We start from the raw sequence: 18,796 nt of genomic DNA on the forward strand, positions 1-18,796 counted from the left end.
TAAAGCCCAAATTCAATCCAGCAATTTTAAGATTCCAAGCTCCTCCAGTAATTTGTAGAACATGACAAGAGCCAAAGCAGGTACAGTTTTTGTGTATTAAATTAGAAGCAACCTGTGGAGTGTTCAGGACAGAAGTGCATCTCTGCTCTAGAAACATCATTATTTCAGTGTCTCACCAGGATTCTTTAATTTTATTTTTTTTTCCTAAGAGCAGAGTACATTCTTCAACTCTCAGGCTGTCATTGTTATTGTCACCAGTGTTTTATTCTGTGTTCTTTCTTCTTAAATGATTTTTACTTTTTTTCCTAAATATTGTTAATGTGAATTCTCACTCACCCAATACAGCAGCCATATGTTAAATTTTATGATGCAGTGGAAAACTGTCTGTGATTGTGGCAGGAGGAGTGCTGGGTGTCAGTTACACCAAATATAACAATTCATTTATTATCTAAGAGTTAATTCATGCTCTGCAGTAATGCTGATGGTTTTATTTAAGTATTGCAGGTAGTTCTTTGTGCACTTTATAATTAACAGGTATTAGTAAATAATTTCTCTTGGCTGAGCTCATGAATTATGAGTTCACAAGGGACTTTTAAAACTAAATTTGAAATGTAGGCAGACAGGAGTATGTGTTTTTTAGATTGCAGTTTTAAAAACTGAAGACAAGATCAGAAGGTAAATCTATACAGTTCTTATTAGGTTATGTTTACAGAGGAAGATGTGAAATTCTACCTCGCAGAACTGGCCCTTGCTTTGGATCACCTTCACAGCTTGGGAATTGTGTACAGGGACCTGAAGCCAGAAAAGTAAAGTAAAATGTATTTTACCACTATTATGTGTATTTTGCTTGTTGCTTTGCCTTTTCCGCTGTAAAAAGTTAAAACTGTTTGTTAGACTTTGTAAACAAGTACAAAATGTGAAGCACGTAGCTGTGGTTTACATGAAATAATATTTGCATGTTAAAGTAATAACAATTGGATATCATCATTTTTAACTTATATTTTAAATGTTTTATATAAACATTGCTCTTTATGTGTTTTGGTGAATGTGAATTTTAATTTTCAGCATTTTGCTTGATGAAGCAGGACATATCAAGTTAACAGGTAGGCACCACTCATTAATACAGCCCTTTCTAAACAAGCTTTTTTGTGTTTCTGTATTACCAATTTTAAATGCATATAATATTGCAGAAAAAAGATCTGTGAGGAGCAGTCCAAATACATACATTCTAGGAAATTATGTATACAAAAGACTGATTGTTTGGAAAACAAATTGCTATAAATTTCTGAACGCTTTAAATTACATTTAAGGTGATGCTTTTGTACTAGAGATTTCATTGTATATTTTGATCTGAGATATTGCTGTTAGATTCCAAGAGAAAATGAAGTTTTTTAAACCCTCAAAGACTTGATGGAATAATGGTGATGGAAATCAGGTTTATCAAATGCATACTTTTTGAAATTCTGATATATTTAAATATAATTCAGTCCTAAATTTGTCACTTTCTTCTGAAAGTGGAAATAATGGATGGGATCATTGATTAGCAATCATTTTCCCTTATGAAAAACAGGATGTTTGAGAGCTGAGCCAGTGTCAAGGATTGTGTATTCAAAATGGGAAAAAAGTGTTCTGGGAATGAAATATTCTGGGAATGCAGGACTCTTCTGCACTGAACTTGAGGCAGGTTACAGAACCATGTTGCCTTATGTAACAACAATATTTTTAGTGTGATTTTATTTATTCATCATTCAGTAAGACCAGACCATGGAGGCTGCATTCCCTTTGAAACTGATTTTTACTTCTCTCCAATTTTTTGTGTGAATAAAGCAGGCAGTAAAGAGAGAAAATGAGAACCTCTGAGTATGTTAGGGCTCTAAATGTGTACGATTTCAAATGCCAAGTTATTTCAGTAATAATTTTGATGGCTAATCATGAATTTAATGACCTTTAGAATGGTTTTGGAGGTGTGTAGTAAACTAAGTGTGCTATCTCCAGGTACCTGCAGTCTCTTGTTTCATGGAGAGCTGTGCTAATCATATTTCTGAAAATAGCCAACCCAAACCTCTCAACGCTTGGATTTTGAAGTACCATATATTGATTTATTTTTTTGCCCCTGAAGTTCTTTACTGGCTTTATTCTTGTGATGCTGTTGTTGTAGACTTTGGACTCAGCAAGGAATCAGTAGACCAAGAGAAGAAGGCCTATTCTTTCTGTGGTACTGTAGAGTACATGGCTCCTGAAGTGGTAAACAGGCGAGGACACAACCAGAGTGCTGACTGGTGGTCCTTTGGGGTCCTCATGGTACTGTATTTGCCTCTTGCTTCCCTTGCTAAGCTCACACAAATGCACTTAGAATAAGCTTGTCCAATTCTAATTAGGAATGCTTGGGTAAGGGGGACAATTCAATAACTGGGTGGAATAAAACTGACTTCTCACCTCTAGGGAATGTTTATCAGGCACCAGAAAAATCCTGTGTGTCATCCATTAGTAGTTAAAATCAGTTGTAGTCAGTGTGAGACTTCACTTTGTATATTTATTTTGCATGTTACTTGATAGTTAAATTTAAAAACAGACTTGAAGGTTTGGTTTGAAGGAATATTAATGGCATTTCTGTAAGAGTGAGCCTGAGGAAGGAGTGCTGGAGTGGAGTAGTGACATAAGCCAGTAACTGCTGCCACTTCTGCCCTTGCTGGGATGTGCAGCATCAGCCTTACTTGAAAAGTAAACTACTGTTCTAGAATTCGCCATTCTTGCAGTTTTTAGAATATGGCAACTTCTAAAACCTGGTTGTGGAAGAGATTTATTACTTTTAAGTAGCTTCTTGGTGCAAAATATTCCTCCATCATCATCATGTTACACTTACCACTGTTATCATCATGTAAACTACAAGTGAGAGCAGAATTTTAGGTTTAACATTTTCATAATCATTTCAACGTTCAACCAGTCTGATGTAGAGATAGGAAAGAGTACAGTGCTTAACACTTTATTTCAGCAATTGGGGAAGAAGTGTTGATTTAGATTAACATTTGTTCTTTCCAGTTTGAAATGCTTACTGGTACCCTGCCATTTCAAGGTAAAGATCGAAATGAGACTATGAATATGATACTGAAGTAAGTACATCTCCTTCCTTTTTCAGAAGTCAGATAATGTCATTTTAAACATGTTTTAACAGCTTGTTGTAACTCCTTGTGCAGCCTGGTCTTGTGGAAGGTGTCCCCATGGCAGGGAATGGAACAAGATGAGCTTTAAGGTCCCTTCCAGCTCAAACCATTTTATGATTCTAAGAGCACTGAGCTGGAACAGGAACAAAAAAAGCAAAGCCCCTTGATAAGCTTTAGATCCCAAACTGTGAAATACCATTAAGTATCCCCAGCAATTAAAGTCTCAGGGATGCATTTGTACTTTGATTGTAGGAGGATAATAAAGATAATAAAGATAAGAACAGTGCAGTGACTTAGAGCAGCTTGATTTACACTCCTGTTGTTGTTACACTCCCTTGCTACTGTTACAGCACACCTTGTTTTGTAAGCAGCAGGTGATCAGGTGTTGCTTTGTGTACAGATGTGTGGAGAGCACTTACGTGCTCAAATTCCCATCTTAAATTACCCCAGTTACAACAGAAGCTGTTGGACAGGACAAACTGGGTGAACTGGTGCTCAGTGAGTGGAGCTGTTGGGCAAATATGTTCTCGTCTGTCTTTGTGCTCAGCTAACAAAGAGTTTCCTCCTAGCACAGGCACAGCCTTGGGCCCTCTGAGGGGTTATGGGGAAGGGAAGGAGGGGGAAACTCTGTTCTTCCCAGCATAGGACACTTGCAGCTTGCCCTGAGTGGGAGTTCCTGGTGCTGCTGCCTCTGAAAGGATGGAGCAGACCACGAGCTGCCTCCCTCGCAGCTCCCGGTGATGCTGCAGTTCTGCACAAGATTTCCCTGCCTTGGCATTAGAGTTTCCATTAAATAAAACAAATGGTAAAGTCAGTGAGCTTTTATATGATGGCTCAATAAGGCCCTTCCCTGGAGGAATAGTAGCAATCACTTCAAGGACAGGTAATTGGGGATTTGGTGAGTCTCTTCTGGCATTGAGTTAGTGGTAGTTATTTTGGTAAAAACCTCCTGGCGACATGAAGATTTCTTTGAAAATACTTACGTATTTGTGAGATAATTATTTTACTCTGTTGCAGCATAAAGCTTGCTTTGGGGGCTTGGGTGGGGTTTGGTGGTTTTGGTCTGATGTGTTTGTTCTTTGTTGAGTTTTATTTTAAAACACTGATATAATAGGAAACTTAAAAAGTTGATGAGTTAAGTACGTGCACTCTGCAAGGCTTTGGAATAGATCCTTGATAGATCAAACTGTGCAGTGAAATCTATGTAGACAGTTTTTACCAAGACAAGTTTCTTCCACTGACTTGTTCTCTGTTTTCTTTTAGGGCAAAGCTTGGGATGCCTCAGTTCCTCAGCCCTGAAGCACAAAGTCTCCTGAGGATGTTGTTTAAAAGGAACCCATCAAATAGATTAGGTTGGTTCATTTATTTTGATCTTTAAATAATCAACTCAACCTAACTTTTTATTTCAAAAAAAGCAGTTGCTAGAGACTCTCAAGCTCTGGGTGATCAGTAACATTTGGATACCTGTTAGTTTGGATCATGACTTCCTGGGTTTGGCCAAAGAATGGTCACTTCTTGGATCAGTGACTCTTAGGAGTGAGCCAAAGCTCTGACAGTGTCAGAGCAGGGAATATTGACTCTGTACTTATGGGCTGTTTGTGCTCTGTTTGCCTCCCTAGGTATTTTACATCCTTGGAATATCTCTGTATTCACAGTTCCCTCAAATAACCATGTCTGTGCAAACTTTTTAGAAATGAACTAATTTTTAGTGCAATCTTTATACTTTAGCCACAAGTGTGTTAACTACAGTATTTTCTTTGTTCAGGAGCTGGTTCAGATGGAGTTGAAGAAATCAAGAGACATCCTTTTTTTTCTACTGTTGACTGGAATGTGAGTACAAAAGGATCTGATTGATAAAGCTGTTGTTAATTTTTCTGTCTGTTGTAGCATTTGTGTAAGTATTTACATCTGAATAGGGCCCAGCAAACACTGCCTCGCTGCTGACTGGCACATCCTGGCTTCTCCTGTAATTCCTTGGCATCTGGAGCTGCAGTATTTACTGCAGATAGAGAGTATTAATTATAAATTGTGCATTTACTTTCTAAATAATTAGGAGTTGCAGCATCCTCAAGCTTAAAGGGTTGGTTAGGGCATTTGTATTTGGGAGAGGCTGCTGGTGTTCCCAGAAACCCTTCAGGAAGTGTCTGTCCAGTGCTCCCCTGCAGGGCACAACAGCTCCCTGTGGCTGTAACTGTCCTGGACTTCCCTCTGCATCACTCCTATCCCAGGCACAGTTCAGGAATTAACTCAGGTGCTCTGAGATGATCCCAAGCCTACAAGATCATGACTCCTGGCTTCAATTTTTCATGAGCACCTTATGATTTTCGTCTGTGGTTCGCTCATCCTCTGAGCTGTGTTTGCCAGAAACACTCTCAAAGCCAAGATGCTGTGAGTGAAATAAATCCCCCCTTTGCTGTGGTGCTGCAGAAGGGTTGATGGAATAAATAAGATGTGGCTGTGCTGACAGAACTGCAGCCACACAGGACAGTGCTGTGCTCACCTATTTCTTTGAAGCCCCTCATCGTTATCCATCTGTTTATCTCATGTATTTATTTCTGAAAAGTGATTTTCTAGCTGTGTTTATGCAGCAGCTACCTCAGAGTCCTGTTCAGCAACAAGTTTTTAGTAATAGCAAAACTTCACTGCTTTATGTGAATACACTTCAAAAGTTGTTGTCTTGTTTGGCTTGATTATCTACTTTTGTTCTTTTGAAGGAGCTGATGTTGAAATAAATATCAGCAGGGAAGTTTGAAAGATCAGCAGTCCTAACTCTTTCTTTTTTCTTTGTATGTATTTTTTTTAATTTGACAGTAATCTGTGTTTATTTCACTTTGGTGTTGATGACACTTCTGTATTTTATCTCATTATTTCTTTGGGATACATTCAGGTCCCATTTCCTTGGTTTTGGTTGGTTGGTTTGGTTGTTTTGATTTTTTAACTAAAATACACTGTATGTTTTTGTGCAGGAAGGTTAAATAAACTGCAAAAAATAGGTCTGAAAGCAGGAGAGAAAAGGCAAGGAAATGCTCTCAGAAATTCCTGAATTTTGCATGGGGATTCAATATCTTTTGACATGAAATTTTCTGTTCCTCAGCTGTAAATGGGATTTATTGCAGATTTGAGATCTTTCCCATCTTTGCCTGATTTTAGTTTGGTGGGTTAGGAAAATCCTGGAATAGAGCTTTGAGAATGGGCAGTTCCTTGCCAAGAGGGATGTGCCTGACACGGGTTGAGGTCTTTGTCCTTTACCCTTTATCTTGGCAAAGTTACAGAGCCCATGGAAGGTTCATTGACCCTTACTTATCTTTGTCCTTCTCCTTCAGAAACTGTTCAGAAGAGAAATTCAGCCTCCCTTCAAACCTGCCTCTGGAAAGCCAGAAGATACTTTCTGTTTTGATCCAGAATTCACAGCAAAAACACCAAAAGGTAACTGTGCATGGCTATAAATTGGTGAGGTTTGTGGGACAAGGGGTTCAAGTTAATGTTAAAACAACAAAAAGCCAGTGGCAGAGTTAAAAGGAAAGGATGCACCAGGGTTCCAGTGCTTTGAAGGAGGATGTTCCCCTCAGCAGGTTTCTGTTCTTTGAATATTTTGCTAATCTTTGACTCAGGAATTAAAAAATAAATGGAATATTAAAAGCTGGACTATGGTTTCTATTTATGATTAAAGTCCAACATGCAGTGTTTGAGGGGAAGTATTTAATACTAAAAGTAAACTCAATTTGATTGCAGCAGTGATTATTGTTAGGGTCAGTATTTCATGGAGAATAGCTTGCTTTAAGAAACATTAACTTTTATCATTATTATTGCTTAGTCTGCTTCAAGTTTCACTTCAGGTTTTCTTTTGTGGATTTTTTTCTTTCCTGCTGCATCCAGCTTTTAAACCCTCTTCTCATGATTGTTTGGAGAAGGTCTGTGCTTTTAATAGGCTACACAAAATTATTAAGCTGTGCTCACTGTGAGATTTCAGATAGTGAATTCAGAGGTGCACAGAATATAATCTGAGGAAAACATAATTCTAATCATTCAGTGATATTTTTTTCAGTGGTAATTTATTTATTGGATATTCTTGTGTTGCCTCACTTGTGCCTTGCCAGCAGCACATTCACCACTGGACCAGTGCAATCTGTGGTTGCTCTTCTGTGTTACAAAGCTGTTGAGCACAAGACAGTGATCTTTATTTCTTTTCCATAAGTAGCTTTGTTTCAATAAACTTCTTCCTTAAAACGTGCGCATGCATAAATTCCTGCAGCGCTTCACAGTTTTAGATAAAACCCTGGAGTACTTGTTTGTGTTTGTTACTGAAGTAAGAGAGCACAGGTAACAAACTAGAAGTTTTATTTATTATTTAACATTGGTGTTCCTCTTGTTTACTTCCCTTCCCTCAAAACAGTTTTTGTAACATACCTGTCCTGAATGTTATAAAATGGCCTTGCTGGGATGTAGCCACACTAATCCTGTGTCTGTCTGCCCCCAGATTCTCCAGGGGTCCCACCCAGTGCAAACGCCCACCAGCTCTTCAAGGGATTTAGTTTTGTTGCAACGACTACTGTAGAAGACCATAAAATATCACCCCTCACCAATATCCTGCCCATAGTCCAGGTAATGCTTTCCTTTTTGGGAAACTTCTTTGACATAAGGACTGACCAATATTCAGTAGTTACAGTTGTTCTTGCTTTGTTGAGGAGACCATTACAAAATGTGCCTTATTAAATACTTCATGGGATGTTCTTAATTTTAAAAAGTGAGTTACTGTTTTTCTGGAGGCAGAATTTCAAAGAAAAATGATGAGCAAGCAGGAGAAACTTCTGCTGTTGGTAACAGTGTAATGGCAAAGAGAATCCTGTTGCTTTAGATAACCACTTGCCTGTGTTTTTTTTAAAGCAGCTTCATGGAAACAGTGCACAGTTCACTGATGTCTATGAACTGAAAGAAGATATTGGTGTGGGTTCCTACTCAGTTTGCAAGAGATGTATCCACATAGCTACAAACATGGAGTTTGCTGTGAAGGTACTGGAATAAAATCCGCTCTGACATTCTGAAAATATTGTCTAGTAGATTTGAAAACGTATATTTGTGAATTTTCCAGTTATTGTGGCTGTTTATGTGTTGATAAGTTACGATCTTGAAGGCTGAAAATACTGTACAATGATGAGAACACCTGAAATAAAGTGAGATTCACAAAGGTGGAACTGGGCTGCAGGGAATTAGTGATGCTTCAGACAGTCCAGTGCATTTCTTTGTTCAGTGGAGCAGGATAGGCTGCATTAATGATAGAATTTTAACAGGGATAGAGCAAGAAGTGAATAAGTGGGATGTGAAGCTGGAAGATTAATTACTCAGGATTAGTAAGAAATAATGAACTCTAGAGTTTTTTTGTTGTTGTTGTTGAAATGAGAATATAAATACAAAAAATGTCTTTATTTAATGGACTTTGTTTATGCAAGTTGTTTTTCCTGTATTATTTTGCAGATAATTGATAAAAGCAAGAGGGATCCCTCAGAAGAAATTGAGATTCTCATGCGTTATGGGCAACATCCAAATATTATTACTTTAAAGGATGTATGTACCTCTTTCTCTGCTACCTCTTATTAGACAGTGCTCAAAAAATAAATGCCGATACAGGCAGTTTATTGGGATTCGTTAAATTTCTTTTGCATAGTGAAATCTGTTGGGAGAGCAGTACATAATAGTAGAGGGAGTGTTTCAAAATACAATGCTGTCCTGATACTAATTTTTTTCTAAAGGCTGTTTAACAAACTTGAAGTGAGAAGTGATGTAAAGGTTAGAAATGCCATATTTCTTCTTGTTTCAAATGAGCAGCCAATGTGTTGGTAACCTGGGAAAGCAGTGGCATGTTGTCCTGTGTATGCCAAGTGTCAGCACCTAAAAGTGGCCTGTGGAAGAGCAGTAGGGAGTGTAGGATTGCTCTCCTCTTCCAACAGCAGTTCTTACACTGAAAAATTTAATTCAGAGTGATGAATTAACAACTTGGATTGAGAGTGATGAATTAACAGCTTGAGTCATGAACTCCCAGGATGACACATGAGCTGCCTTGCACTCCCTGCTTTGGCAGTCCCTGCTGTTTGTGCTGCCCGCTCCTGTGGGAGGAGGGAATTTTTGGGGATGTGTAACTACAGATGTTGCCTTTGAATAAATCTATCTGAGTGGTTTTTGTGTGAGTGCACTGTTAAACCTCTCCCCAGGTGTATGATGATGGCAGATTCATCTACCTGGTCACGGAGCTGATGAAGGGGGGGGAGCTGCTGGACCGGATCCTGAGGCAGAAATTCTTCTCGGAGCGGGAGGCCAGCGCTGTGCTCTTCACCATTGCCAAGACCGTGGACTACCTGCACTGCCAGGGGGTGAGTGAGCCCTTCTGCCCCACACCCCTGTCACAGCTCTGAAATTACCAGTTCCTTTCCCTGGGTGCTTTGCTTGGCTTGTTTTCATGCTAAAAGGTTTTATATTTTATCACAAAGGTGAATAATAGAAACAACTTACCCTGTTATCCTGGCAAAACCTTTTGATTCTACATTTTATGAAACAGTAGATTTTTGTCTTCTCCTTGTTGCCAAATGGGGATGTTGGGTCCAGTTGGATTATGAGCCAGGAGGTTTTTATTATATTACTTGAACTAGAATTTTTGGGTCCTTTAAAGTTACATAATTGTTTAAACTCCCATAAGTATATTCATCTAGAGAATATCTTTTATAAATTGTAAATTACAAACAAATGTACCTGCTGCTCCTAAATGATGGCTTTTCTAATGTCTTTGTTTAAAGGTGGTGCACCGAGACCTTAAACCCAGTAATATTTTATATACTGATGATTCAAATAATGCTGATTCCATCAGGATTTGTGATTTTGGATTTGCAAAACAACTTAGAGGAGAAAATGGACTACTTCTAACTCCCTGCTACACTGCAAACTTTGTGGCACCAGAGGTATTTCAAGCTGCTCTGTGTTTTCTTTATGCTGGTTTTGGTGCATCAAATGCTTAAACTTTTCAGCAATGCTCAGAAAGAAGCCTCAACAATTCTGCTACTTTTCTTTAAATATAATCACACATGCTTTTTAAACACTGGTGCATGTGTTTATAATAAACCTGCTTTAAAAACAGCAGAGTCCACCCTCAAAAATAAGATGTGAGCCTGTTGAAAAATCTTAAGAGATGATGTTCTGGGAACAAGAAATATTGTTGGTACTTACTGCAGCCTGTATATTAGAAAATGAATAATCAAATCTCTGACATGATCCAGGGATGGTCTTGCCCTTCCTTCGGCTGTGGTGTTGGTCTGGTGGGGTTTTTTTAATATATGGCAAGTCTTTAACACTCTTTGTTTCATAGGTTCTCATGAGACAGGGATATGATGCTGCTTGTGACATATGGAGCTTGGGAGTTCTCCTTTACACAATGTTGGCAGGGTGAGAATATTTCTGAGCTGTTTTGTTTACCTAAAATCCCAGAATGTTGCCTGAATCCCTGCTTCCATAGAAATGGTGAGGCATTGCCTCATGGAATGACACAGACACTCAGGTGGGACAGGCAGCTCTGAGTCAAAGCCAAATAAACCAGGTTTCTCTCACAAGTAGCTTCAAGCTTCTCTTCCCATAGTGCAGGACTGGGGGTGCCAAAGACCTCCCCCAGTTTCCAGGAAGGAATTGAGTGAAAATACGTGGTGGGTTTCTTTTTACCCTCCAGCCTCTCATCCTCCCACCCCATCCCCTTTACTCACCTTGTGTCTCCTGCCCCAGGCCCCATTCCTGGCCCTTTAGAACACTCTGGGTTGTGATCTCTGGAGTTTAGAAAACATCCAGACTTGATGAAGCTCTAGGAAGCATCTAGTGGCCAAATGAGAGATGTTTGCTGAATTCTGCTCTGACAGCAAAAGAGCATGTTTTTAGCCTTATGGCTAAATCCTATGTACTGGAAATTATTCTCTTGATAAATCTGTACTTCTCGTGTAATATTAGAAATATTAACAGTATTTAATAGTGTGTGTACATATTCTGTGATGTGTGTCTGCTGGCAGTGGGATACTGACTCAGATTCATGAGATTTTACCAATTTCTTGCAGTTTTTATCTATAACAAGGTGGTTTTGTTTTGATTTTTTTCTTTCAACAGCTATACTCCATTTGCCAATGGTCCCAATGATACTCCTGAGGAGATCCTAGTACGGATAGGCAGTGGAAAATTCTCTCTAAGTGGAGGCAACTGGGACACTGTTTCAGATGCAGCAAAGGTGTAAATGTGTTTTGGTTTTATATTTTTATAGCATTCCAATGAAATCTACTGAGCTTTGTCAACTAGAGTGCTCTGTAAGTGTAGCTCATTATTATCTGCAGACTTTATTGAAGGGAAGGATATCTGCTCCAACCTTTTTATTTAAAGACTCCATCTGTAATCAATATGAATTCCTTGGGATGGCGTTGACCCCCTCTGCGGGTATCTTAATCACCAGTGTTACCTTTTAAAAAGATCAGCATTAATATTAAATATTAATATTTAAATATTTTTCCTGATCCTTTGGAACTGCACTATTTGTTCATTTCAGTAGGAGTGATTCAGAATGCTTGTTGGCTGCTGCTGTCTTAGCACAAGAAATTCACTTCTGTGTATTTAAGAATGCTTCACATTTTGTACCTAAAACAAAGGGAACATTCTGTCAGCTTGCTCATATTTTGGTTTTATTTCAAACTGTTGCTGTCTCTGTTCTGTGCCCTTTCCACCCACCTCTCCTTTGGACCAATGTTGTAATTAATTAGTAGCTTATTGCTAATGCTTCTAACAGGCAAAAACAAGTGTCCATTGCTGTTGGCTTTATTCTTTATGTAGCTTTCTGAAGGAAAAATTTGTTGCTGGTGTCTCACTGTCTCTGAATTCAGTTGTAGTAAGGAGTCAGCAGAGCCCAAAGTGCAGAGTGAACAAGGAGAGAGAGATTTGCAAATAATAGCTTTCCTCCATAAAATCTGCCTGCTACATTTTAATAGGATTTCTAGTCTTCTAAAGATTATATTCATAATAAATACAAAAGGCACAACAGTGAGTTCCTTTGCAATCAAGGCTGGCTCTGTTGCACTGCTCCAATAGTTCCACACATTGTTCTCAGCCTTCTGCAGTGTCAGGGCACAGAATGATCCCATTTGTCTGCTGATCTCTGTATGTTTGCATTGTGTTAATCCCTCCACATCGGGTGCTTCTCTCACTGCTGCCATCCCTGATGCTCTAAAGGCCACCTAAGATGATTAGGACTGAGCAATCCGTGTGTTTCCCTTCCCTGCAGGACTTGTTGTCACACATGCTGCACGTGGATCCCCACCAGCGGTACACGGCCGAGCAGGTGCTGAAGCATTCCTGGATTGCCTGTAGGGACCAGCTGCCTCATTATCAGCTCAACAGGCAAGATGCCCCACATCTAGTAAAGGTAAACCCACCTGGGGTGCTGCTTGAGGTGGGGGCTGTGCAAGGAGTTGAGTTGGTTTAGAGCTAAAGACAGAAGTCTCACTTTTTCTGTTTGTTTTCCGTAGTACTGACATATTTAAGCTACATAGTGAGACAAATTCATGGAATCATGGAATGGTTCGGGTTGGGAGGGACCTTAAAGCTGGGCCATCCACCCCTTACCGTGGGCAGGGACACCTTCCACTAGCCCAGGTTGCTCCAAGCCCCATCCAACCTGGCCTTGGGCACTTCAGGGATCCAGGGGCAGCCACAGCTTCTCTGAGCACCCTGTGCCAGGGCCTCACCACCCTCACAGGGAAGAACTTCTTCCCAATATCCCATCTAACCCTGTCCTCTGGCAGTGGGAGACCATTTCCCCTTGTCCTGGCGCTACATACCCTTGTACAAAGTCCCTCTCCAAATTATTGGTCAATAATTCTTTTTAACCTCTGTGTAAAGGAAGAGATTTTTCTGGGTGTTTGCTTTAAGGTAGTTCTTGTCTCCTAAGTCAGGATCTGAATAGCCACTGAAGTGGCTGTATTTGAGAAATTGGTGCTAATTTGGCTTGAAGAATACAAATTCTGACCTACATTAACAGGTGATCCCTACATCTGAGGTATACAAAAAAAATATAGAGGAAAGAAAAAGAAATGTCAGACACCCATACTTGGACATTGGAAGGATTCAACAACCGATGGGGTTTTTTTCCTAACAAACTTTATAGAATTCACATGACCTAGCATAAGTCTTGTTTGGTTTTAATGGGGTTAATTGAGTATTTAATGTTTAATTGTTTTATTTTCTGATTGAAACTTCTATATATATTCATTATTATTATGTATTTCCTTTTTCTCTAGGGAGCCATGGCTGCTACATATTCTGCACTGAATCACAAGACATTTCAGCCAGTGCTGGAGCCTGTGGCAGCCTCCAGTTTAGCTCAGCGACGGAGCATGAAAAAGCTCACATCCACAGACTTATAGATCCACTGGGACACCTGAGCAGACACAAGCAAGGGGGAAACCCAACAAGTGGCTCTATTTTGCCTGACCTGTGATCAAAAGGCATCTATGGTTTCCTGCTACACTACTTGAATTCTGTAAAAGTCCTTTTTTTAAAAAGAAAAAAAAAAATCCACAGGTTCATACTGTGTTTGTTTTACAGGCCGTATCTGTTAAGTTAATTTAAACATCAGGTACACCATAATGAATTTCTCTACACTGTCCTTTGAGATCTGTTGCAAATATTCTTTCACATTCTGTATAGTTTTGCTGGGTTCAGTTAAAAAAAAAATGATTTAGGGGACCGTTACCAATGACCAAGTTGTACATAAAGTGTCAGTGTGAGTTTTCTTTGCTTCACACCTTTAGTCCTTGCTGTGAAGGGCAAATTCTTCATTTTGTAATTGGGCACTTCACTGATTCAACTCATTTCCTTTACCTTGTCCATGACTATTATGCAGAGTTGAGCAATGTGATGTGCCAGTGTTAACTCATCGCTGTTGATTTGGAAGGTCTGTGTTTGCATGGTGCCAGTAACTGAGGAGTTTCTGTGGAAACACAAACCAAAGGGGATGTGCAAGATCCTGCACTTCAATTTGATCACTCGTGACCCAAAAGAAATGCTGCTTTATGGCCTCTAACAGGAAAATGAACATTTCTGGTTGTTACCACAAATTGTGTCCTGCGCTGAGCTGGAGAAAGTCAATACATGCTGTCAGAAACATTGGTACCACTTCAAGACAACATCATGCAGCTCAATCCTTTGTTACTTCTATTTCCCATCCATTAACACAACTACTGTGTTATTTTCCTCAGCAGTCTTTCCACTGAATACACCCAATATTAGGTTTGTTTGGCATGTGAGACAAACTGACACTTTATTATAACCAACTTGGCACTTGGGGTTTATTTTTTATTTATTTGATTTTTTTAATAGAATGTTGCTTCTCTCTGACTCTCTCGCCGCATGTACAAATATTACAGAACAGAACTGCAAAATTCTCTTTGCCTAACTGTAGGGGTAGCTTGGGAAAATAAATAAGCCTTGCTGTTGTGCCCAGGTAAGGGAATTCTGACCAAGAAATTTCATGTTATGGGCAAATTCCTGTCAGCATCCTGTGGCCAGCATTCACTCACCCTCTCTGTCTGGTGTTAGGACTTCAGCTGTTCCTAAATGCTGGGATGGAGAGGAAATTCATTTCAGGGCCAGAATTATCTTGGAGTTTCCTGACTCAAAACCAATGCTAACTGCTGGTAGTTCATTTAGAGATACACTTAGAAGTGTTTTCAAAAGTTGTAGACATTGAGCAATTGTAGTGACATAGCAGGATGATCTTAAGTCTTAAATATATTAGTGACATTAGACTGTGAAGTGACCAAAAGTCAAACATAGTTCAGACTCATTTGTCATCACTGAATTTTCAATTGTAAGACCCCAGGGCTGACACAAATCAGCATTTTGAGACAGGAAAAAAAAAACCTTCCAGGAGAATTCTGGCCCAAGCACCAGGAGTGGTGGTGATAACTCAGATCTCACAGGAGGTGTTGGCTGGTTTTTGCTTATACCTGTGAAGGACTTGGTGGTGTTGGAAGTACTTTTAGATAAGCTGCTTTCTTCTGTTGTGGTGGGGGAAGATGGACATTATCTGGCCAAATAGTTAGGTATGAATATATGTAGATTTGAGACTTAATGATATAGCAAACATAGGTGTGCTCTTTGTATCAAGCAGAACATCCCCCAGATGGAATTCCTTGAGTGTTTGATAGATGTTGGAAGCTTTAGGGGCCATTTGTGCCTAGTTTTGAGGTGCCTGTTTGAAATGCTTGAAAGCTTATCAAAGAACACAACTGCTTCCTGGAAAGCTCTTTGTTTAGTACAAAATTTGCCCTTTTTTTTCCATCCTCCTTTTCCTTAAAAAAACCCTGAAAACCTCTTGTCTACACTTCGCCAGCGTCATTTTTATGTAAATTTAAAGATGACTGCCAGAAGAATTTGAATTCACTAAAAAAAGGCAAAAGTGCTGGAAATTAAACCACCTGAGTCAGGTCAAGGTATAATGTGGGTTAAAATATAGTCCTAAAAGCTGTGTTGGGGATAAGAGGTAATGCAAGGCCTGGAACACAATGAAAATGTCAAACTGGAATTGTCTTCAGCTTTCCTGTAAGGCAGCAGCTGGTCTTTAATGGCTTTACCCATGAATCATTTAACAGTGTTTCTTGTTGGTATTTTCTTTTAGCTTGCTTAGAAGCACCACAGTAATAAGCACCTTAAAAGCATTTTGCACAAGAGCAGTTGGAAGCAGCTGAAGGGACTCAAGTTGTTCTTGATGTGCAGCACAAAGGTGGTGAGAGGAAAAGAACACAAACAAGGTGGATGTTCTGATTTGTTACAGAGTATTTAAAACATCTCCTGTAAAGTTATCCCTGTTTTGTATCACTCCTGGCCTTTAGTGCAAGTGGGACTCCAGGGGTAAAAGTGTAGCTTTGGTGACTGCAACACTGCAAAGGTGTCTTATCATGGGGAAAACATATGGATGTGTTATATCTGACAGGCCAGTGTACCCTGGTATGCCAATTGTAATCCTTGATTTGGGGGAAAAGTTCCCTTGCTCTGACTATTTCAGCATATCAGTCTTGGAAATTTTGGGATATGCAGGAACACGAAAGAGTTCACTTGCAGTTTACTTTTACTGTATTTAATGATCATCTTTGTGAGGCTTTTTTGGGAATTTCTTGCCTGTTTCTCATCCCTTTCTTTCCCAACTTAGGTTTTGATATCTAAAAGTAGCATGATCTGCTCATGAGCTTTCAGTTAAAGGTTTGAGATGGAAGAGCAGGTAATGGGAACGTGCTCTGGCTGCAGTGAAAGGTTGGTGGAAATAGTTTCATATCATCTGGGCACAGTTCAAGTTTACAAACTGGTTATGTTATTGCTGCCTTACTGAGTTAGAAAAAAAGTCAAATTTTCACAAAGGCTCATAATCACACAGAAATGGGCACTTAGACTAAAGGAATTTCCAGAGAGCTAAATCTTAAATGATAGAATATTGGCTGTGACTTCCTGCCAGAAAAGCTCCTGCTCTGGTGTTTGGTGATGATCATTATCAGTAAGTTCCAGCTCTGGTGCACACAGAAAGCAGACTCCCACTGGAGTGGGCTCAGGACCTGTTCTGCAGTTTTTTCAGCCCAGGAATGTCTCAATTTATACCTTCAGTTATCCTTTGGATAAAAAGTGAGGAACTCTGTTGTATTCCTGTTCCATATATGAAAACTGCAGGGGCACCATGGTGAGCCCTTCCTGAGAGCTTTGCCTGGCTGGGTCCAGTCAAGCTCCTCATCTGTGGCTTGTGTGGCCTCAGTGTTGTGTGGTTTTGCTTCTTTTTCCCATTGTGCTCAAAATCAGTGAATTCCCCTTGCCCATGCCAGGAGCCTGAGGTGCAGGGGGCTGAGCCTGCTGATCATTTGAGGTCTCTGTTGTTTGAATGTTCTTGCAGCCAGAGAAGGCATCCAAAACCTCACCCAAGTCAGTCACGTTGAGCTTGAATTCTGTCTTCCATGTTTGAATTCCTTTTCCAAAGCTGATCTTCATCTGTCCAATAGTTAAAATAACCTCTAGCAAACATCAGCAGTTGGGAGTTCCTTGCAATGTACTTAGAGACTGGTCTGTAGAGCTGAGTTAAATGAGTTATACAAGGTTATAATAATTCTTCTGGTTTGTGTCAGTGAAACTAGGCTAAAACATCAATGCAAACACAGGGTTTTATGTATTTCTGTAGCACTTAAGCTTTTCAGTCCTATCCAGAACTAAAAGTTTGCAAATGTTTGTGGGAGGGGAGGGAGGAGCAGGTTTTTCTTTCTACAAGTTTCCAGAAAGCTTCTGAAGCTGTGATCATAATAGAGTCCTTATGTATCCTATGGGAGCTCTGTAAGGTCAAAACCATAAAATTCTCCTTAAAGTTTGTTCCAAAAGTCTCTTGGGTGTGCACTGAGAGCTGTTGGTAACATCCCTGCACTTCATTCCTACCACACCAGCCTTCTGCATCACCATCTCTGTCCCTGCTCCAATTATTTTTAAAATATTTGCTCCCCCAAATTCTCTTGTTCCTTGGGAATAGAAGAACAGATACAAGTTTGAAAAACCCTACCCTTAATGTATAGCTGAAGCTGATTGAACATAGTAATAATTTGCATAATTAGAAATTCCTCCACAGAATCATCAGCAACTGGTTTTCTTGAGATTTTTCCTGTGTAATGAAAGCAAACTTTCTCTGAAAGCCTTAAAAGATACTTAATTGATTATATCTCTGAATTATTAACTTTTGGGCAATAGCTTATTACCAATAGTGAGTTTGAATAATGTTGAATCCTCGTGTGGGGTTTTTCACACGAAGACTGAGGATGCTGGAGGTGGATCTGCTTTGCAGGACCAAGTGTTCAGGTTTGGGTGTTTTGCATTAGGCTTTTGAGCAGTGTTTGCTAATTAATTAATTAATTGCATTGTCATAAGGTCCCAAGCACTTTGGCATCTTGCACTGATGCTCTGGTTAGAGCTGAAGCTCTCCTGGCACGTGGCTAAATCTCCATAAAGGGCATTAATTGAGAACAGTGTGCAATGAATTCCATGCTCTCTGAGGTACTTCAAAGATGTAACTCTACACAAGGTCCCCGTTATCAGATATTGTAACTGTCATTTCTTTCTCTTAAGCATATTGTGGATTTTGTATCATACTGTATTTATTTCATTTAATTTTAAAAGAAATGTTTTCTTTAAAGCTCTGTATATATTGACATTAAAGTTTGCATTGTACTACGTTCTCCTCTTCTTGCAAGGCCGGGTCTGGCAGTGCAGTCGTGTTTTTCTTGGCACTGCTGCCTTCAATTACAACACACCAAAGACAACCTCAAAATTATATTTACTTTTGTCAAACTCCCTGAATAATCATAAAGGTACAGTTTTAATTAGCTGGCAGTTCCTTGAGTACCAGAATAAAAGGGCTGTAAATTCATAACATTTGGTAATTGACAGAAATCTATCACTTCTGCTTTGGAAGTTCACTTGCTCCTGTTTTTCAAATGGATATAAAAAACAATGAGCAAACATTCCGAAATTAAATGTATGTGAATTATTTCATAAACCTTGCCAAAAACCTCACATACATCAAGAGCTGTGTATAAATTTATATTCAG

At 39.4% G+C, this 18,796-nt stretch overlaps 1 protein-coding gene across 6 annotated transcripts in view; it reads left to right on the forward strand.

The window, feature by feature from the left end:
* The window catches only part of RPS6KA6 (ribosomal protein S6 kinase A6), a 36,243-nt gene extending 17,824 nt beyond the window's left edge, over window positions 1-18,419 (forward strand). For 5 of the 6 annotated variants that reach the window (XM_017742581.1, XM_017742595.1, XM_017742571.1 and 2 more), the window contains exons 7-22: window positions 700-806; window positions 1,066-1,103; window positions 2,159-2,301; window positions 3,040-3,110; window positions 4,425-4,513; window positions 4,927-4,991; window positions 6,485-6,587; window positions 7,639-7,763; window positions 8,046-8,171; window positions 8,634-8,723; window positions 9,368-9,526; window positions 9,947-10,108; window positions 10,513-10,589; window positions 11,292-11,409; window positions 12,451-12,591; window positions 13,466-18,419. In XM_017742581.1, the coding sequence (XP_017598070.1) occupies window positions 700-806; window positions 1,066-1,103; window positions 2,159-2,301; window positions 3,040-3,110; window positions 4,425-4,513; window positions 4,927-4,991; window positions 6,485-6,587; window positions 7,639-7,763; window positions 8,046-8,171; window positions 8,634-8,723; window positions 9,368-9,526; window positions 9,947-10,108; window positions 10,513-10,589; window positions 11,292-11,409; window positions 12,451-12,591; window positions 13,466-13,591 (1,740 nt within the window). In that variant the 3' untranslated portion in view covers window positions 13,592-18,419. The remainder of the gene's footprint in view (window positions 1-699; window positions 807-1,065; window positions 1,104-2,158; window positions 2,302-3,039; window positions 3,111-4,424; window positions 4,514-4,926; window positions 4,992-6,484; window positions 6,588-7,638; window positions 7,764-8,045; window positions 8,172-8,633; window positions 8,724-9,367; window positions 9,527-9,946; window positions 10,109-10,512; window positions 10,590-11,291; window positions 11,410-12,450; window positions 12,592-13,465) is intronic. The other variant, XM_017742560.1, reaches the window with a different exon arrangement.
* Window positions 18,420-18,796: the final 377 nt, after the last annotated feature.

This window comes from Corvus brachyrhynchos, unplaced genomic scaffold (assembly GCF_000691975.1).
Source record: "Corvus brachyrhynchos isolate BGI_N302 unplaced genomic scaffold, ASM69197v1 scaffold220, whole genome shotgun sequence".
NCBI classification, from domain to species: Eukaryota; Metazoa; Chordata; class Aves; order Passeriformes; family Corvidae; genus Corvus; species Corvus brachyrhynchos.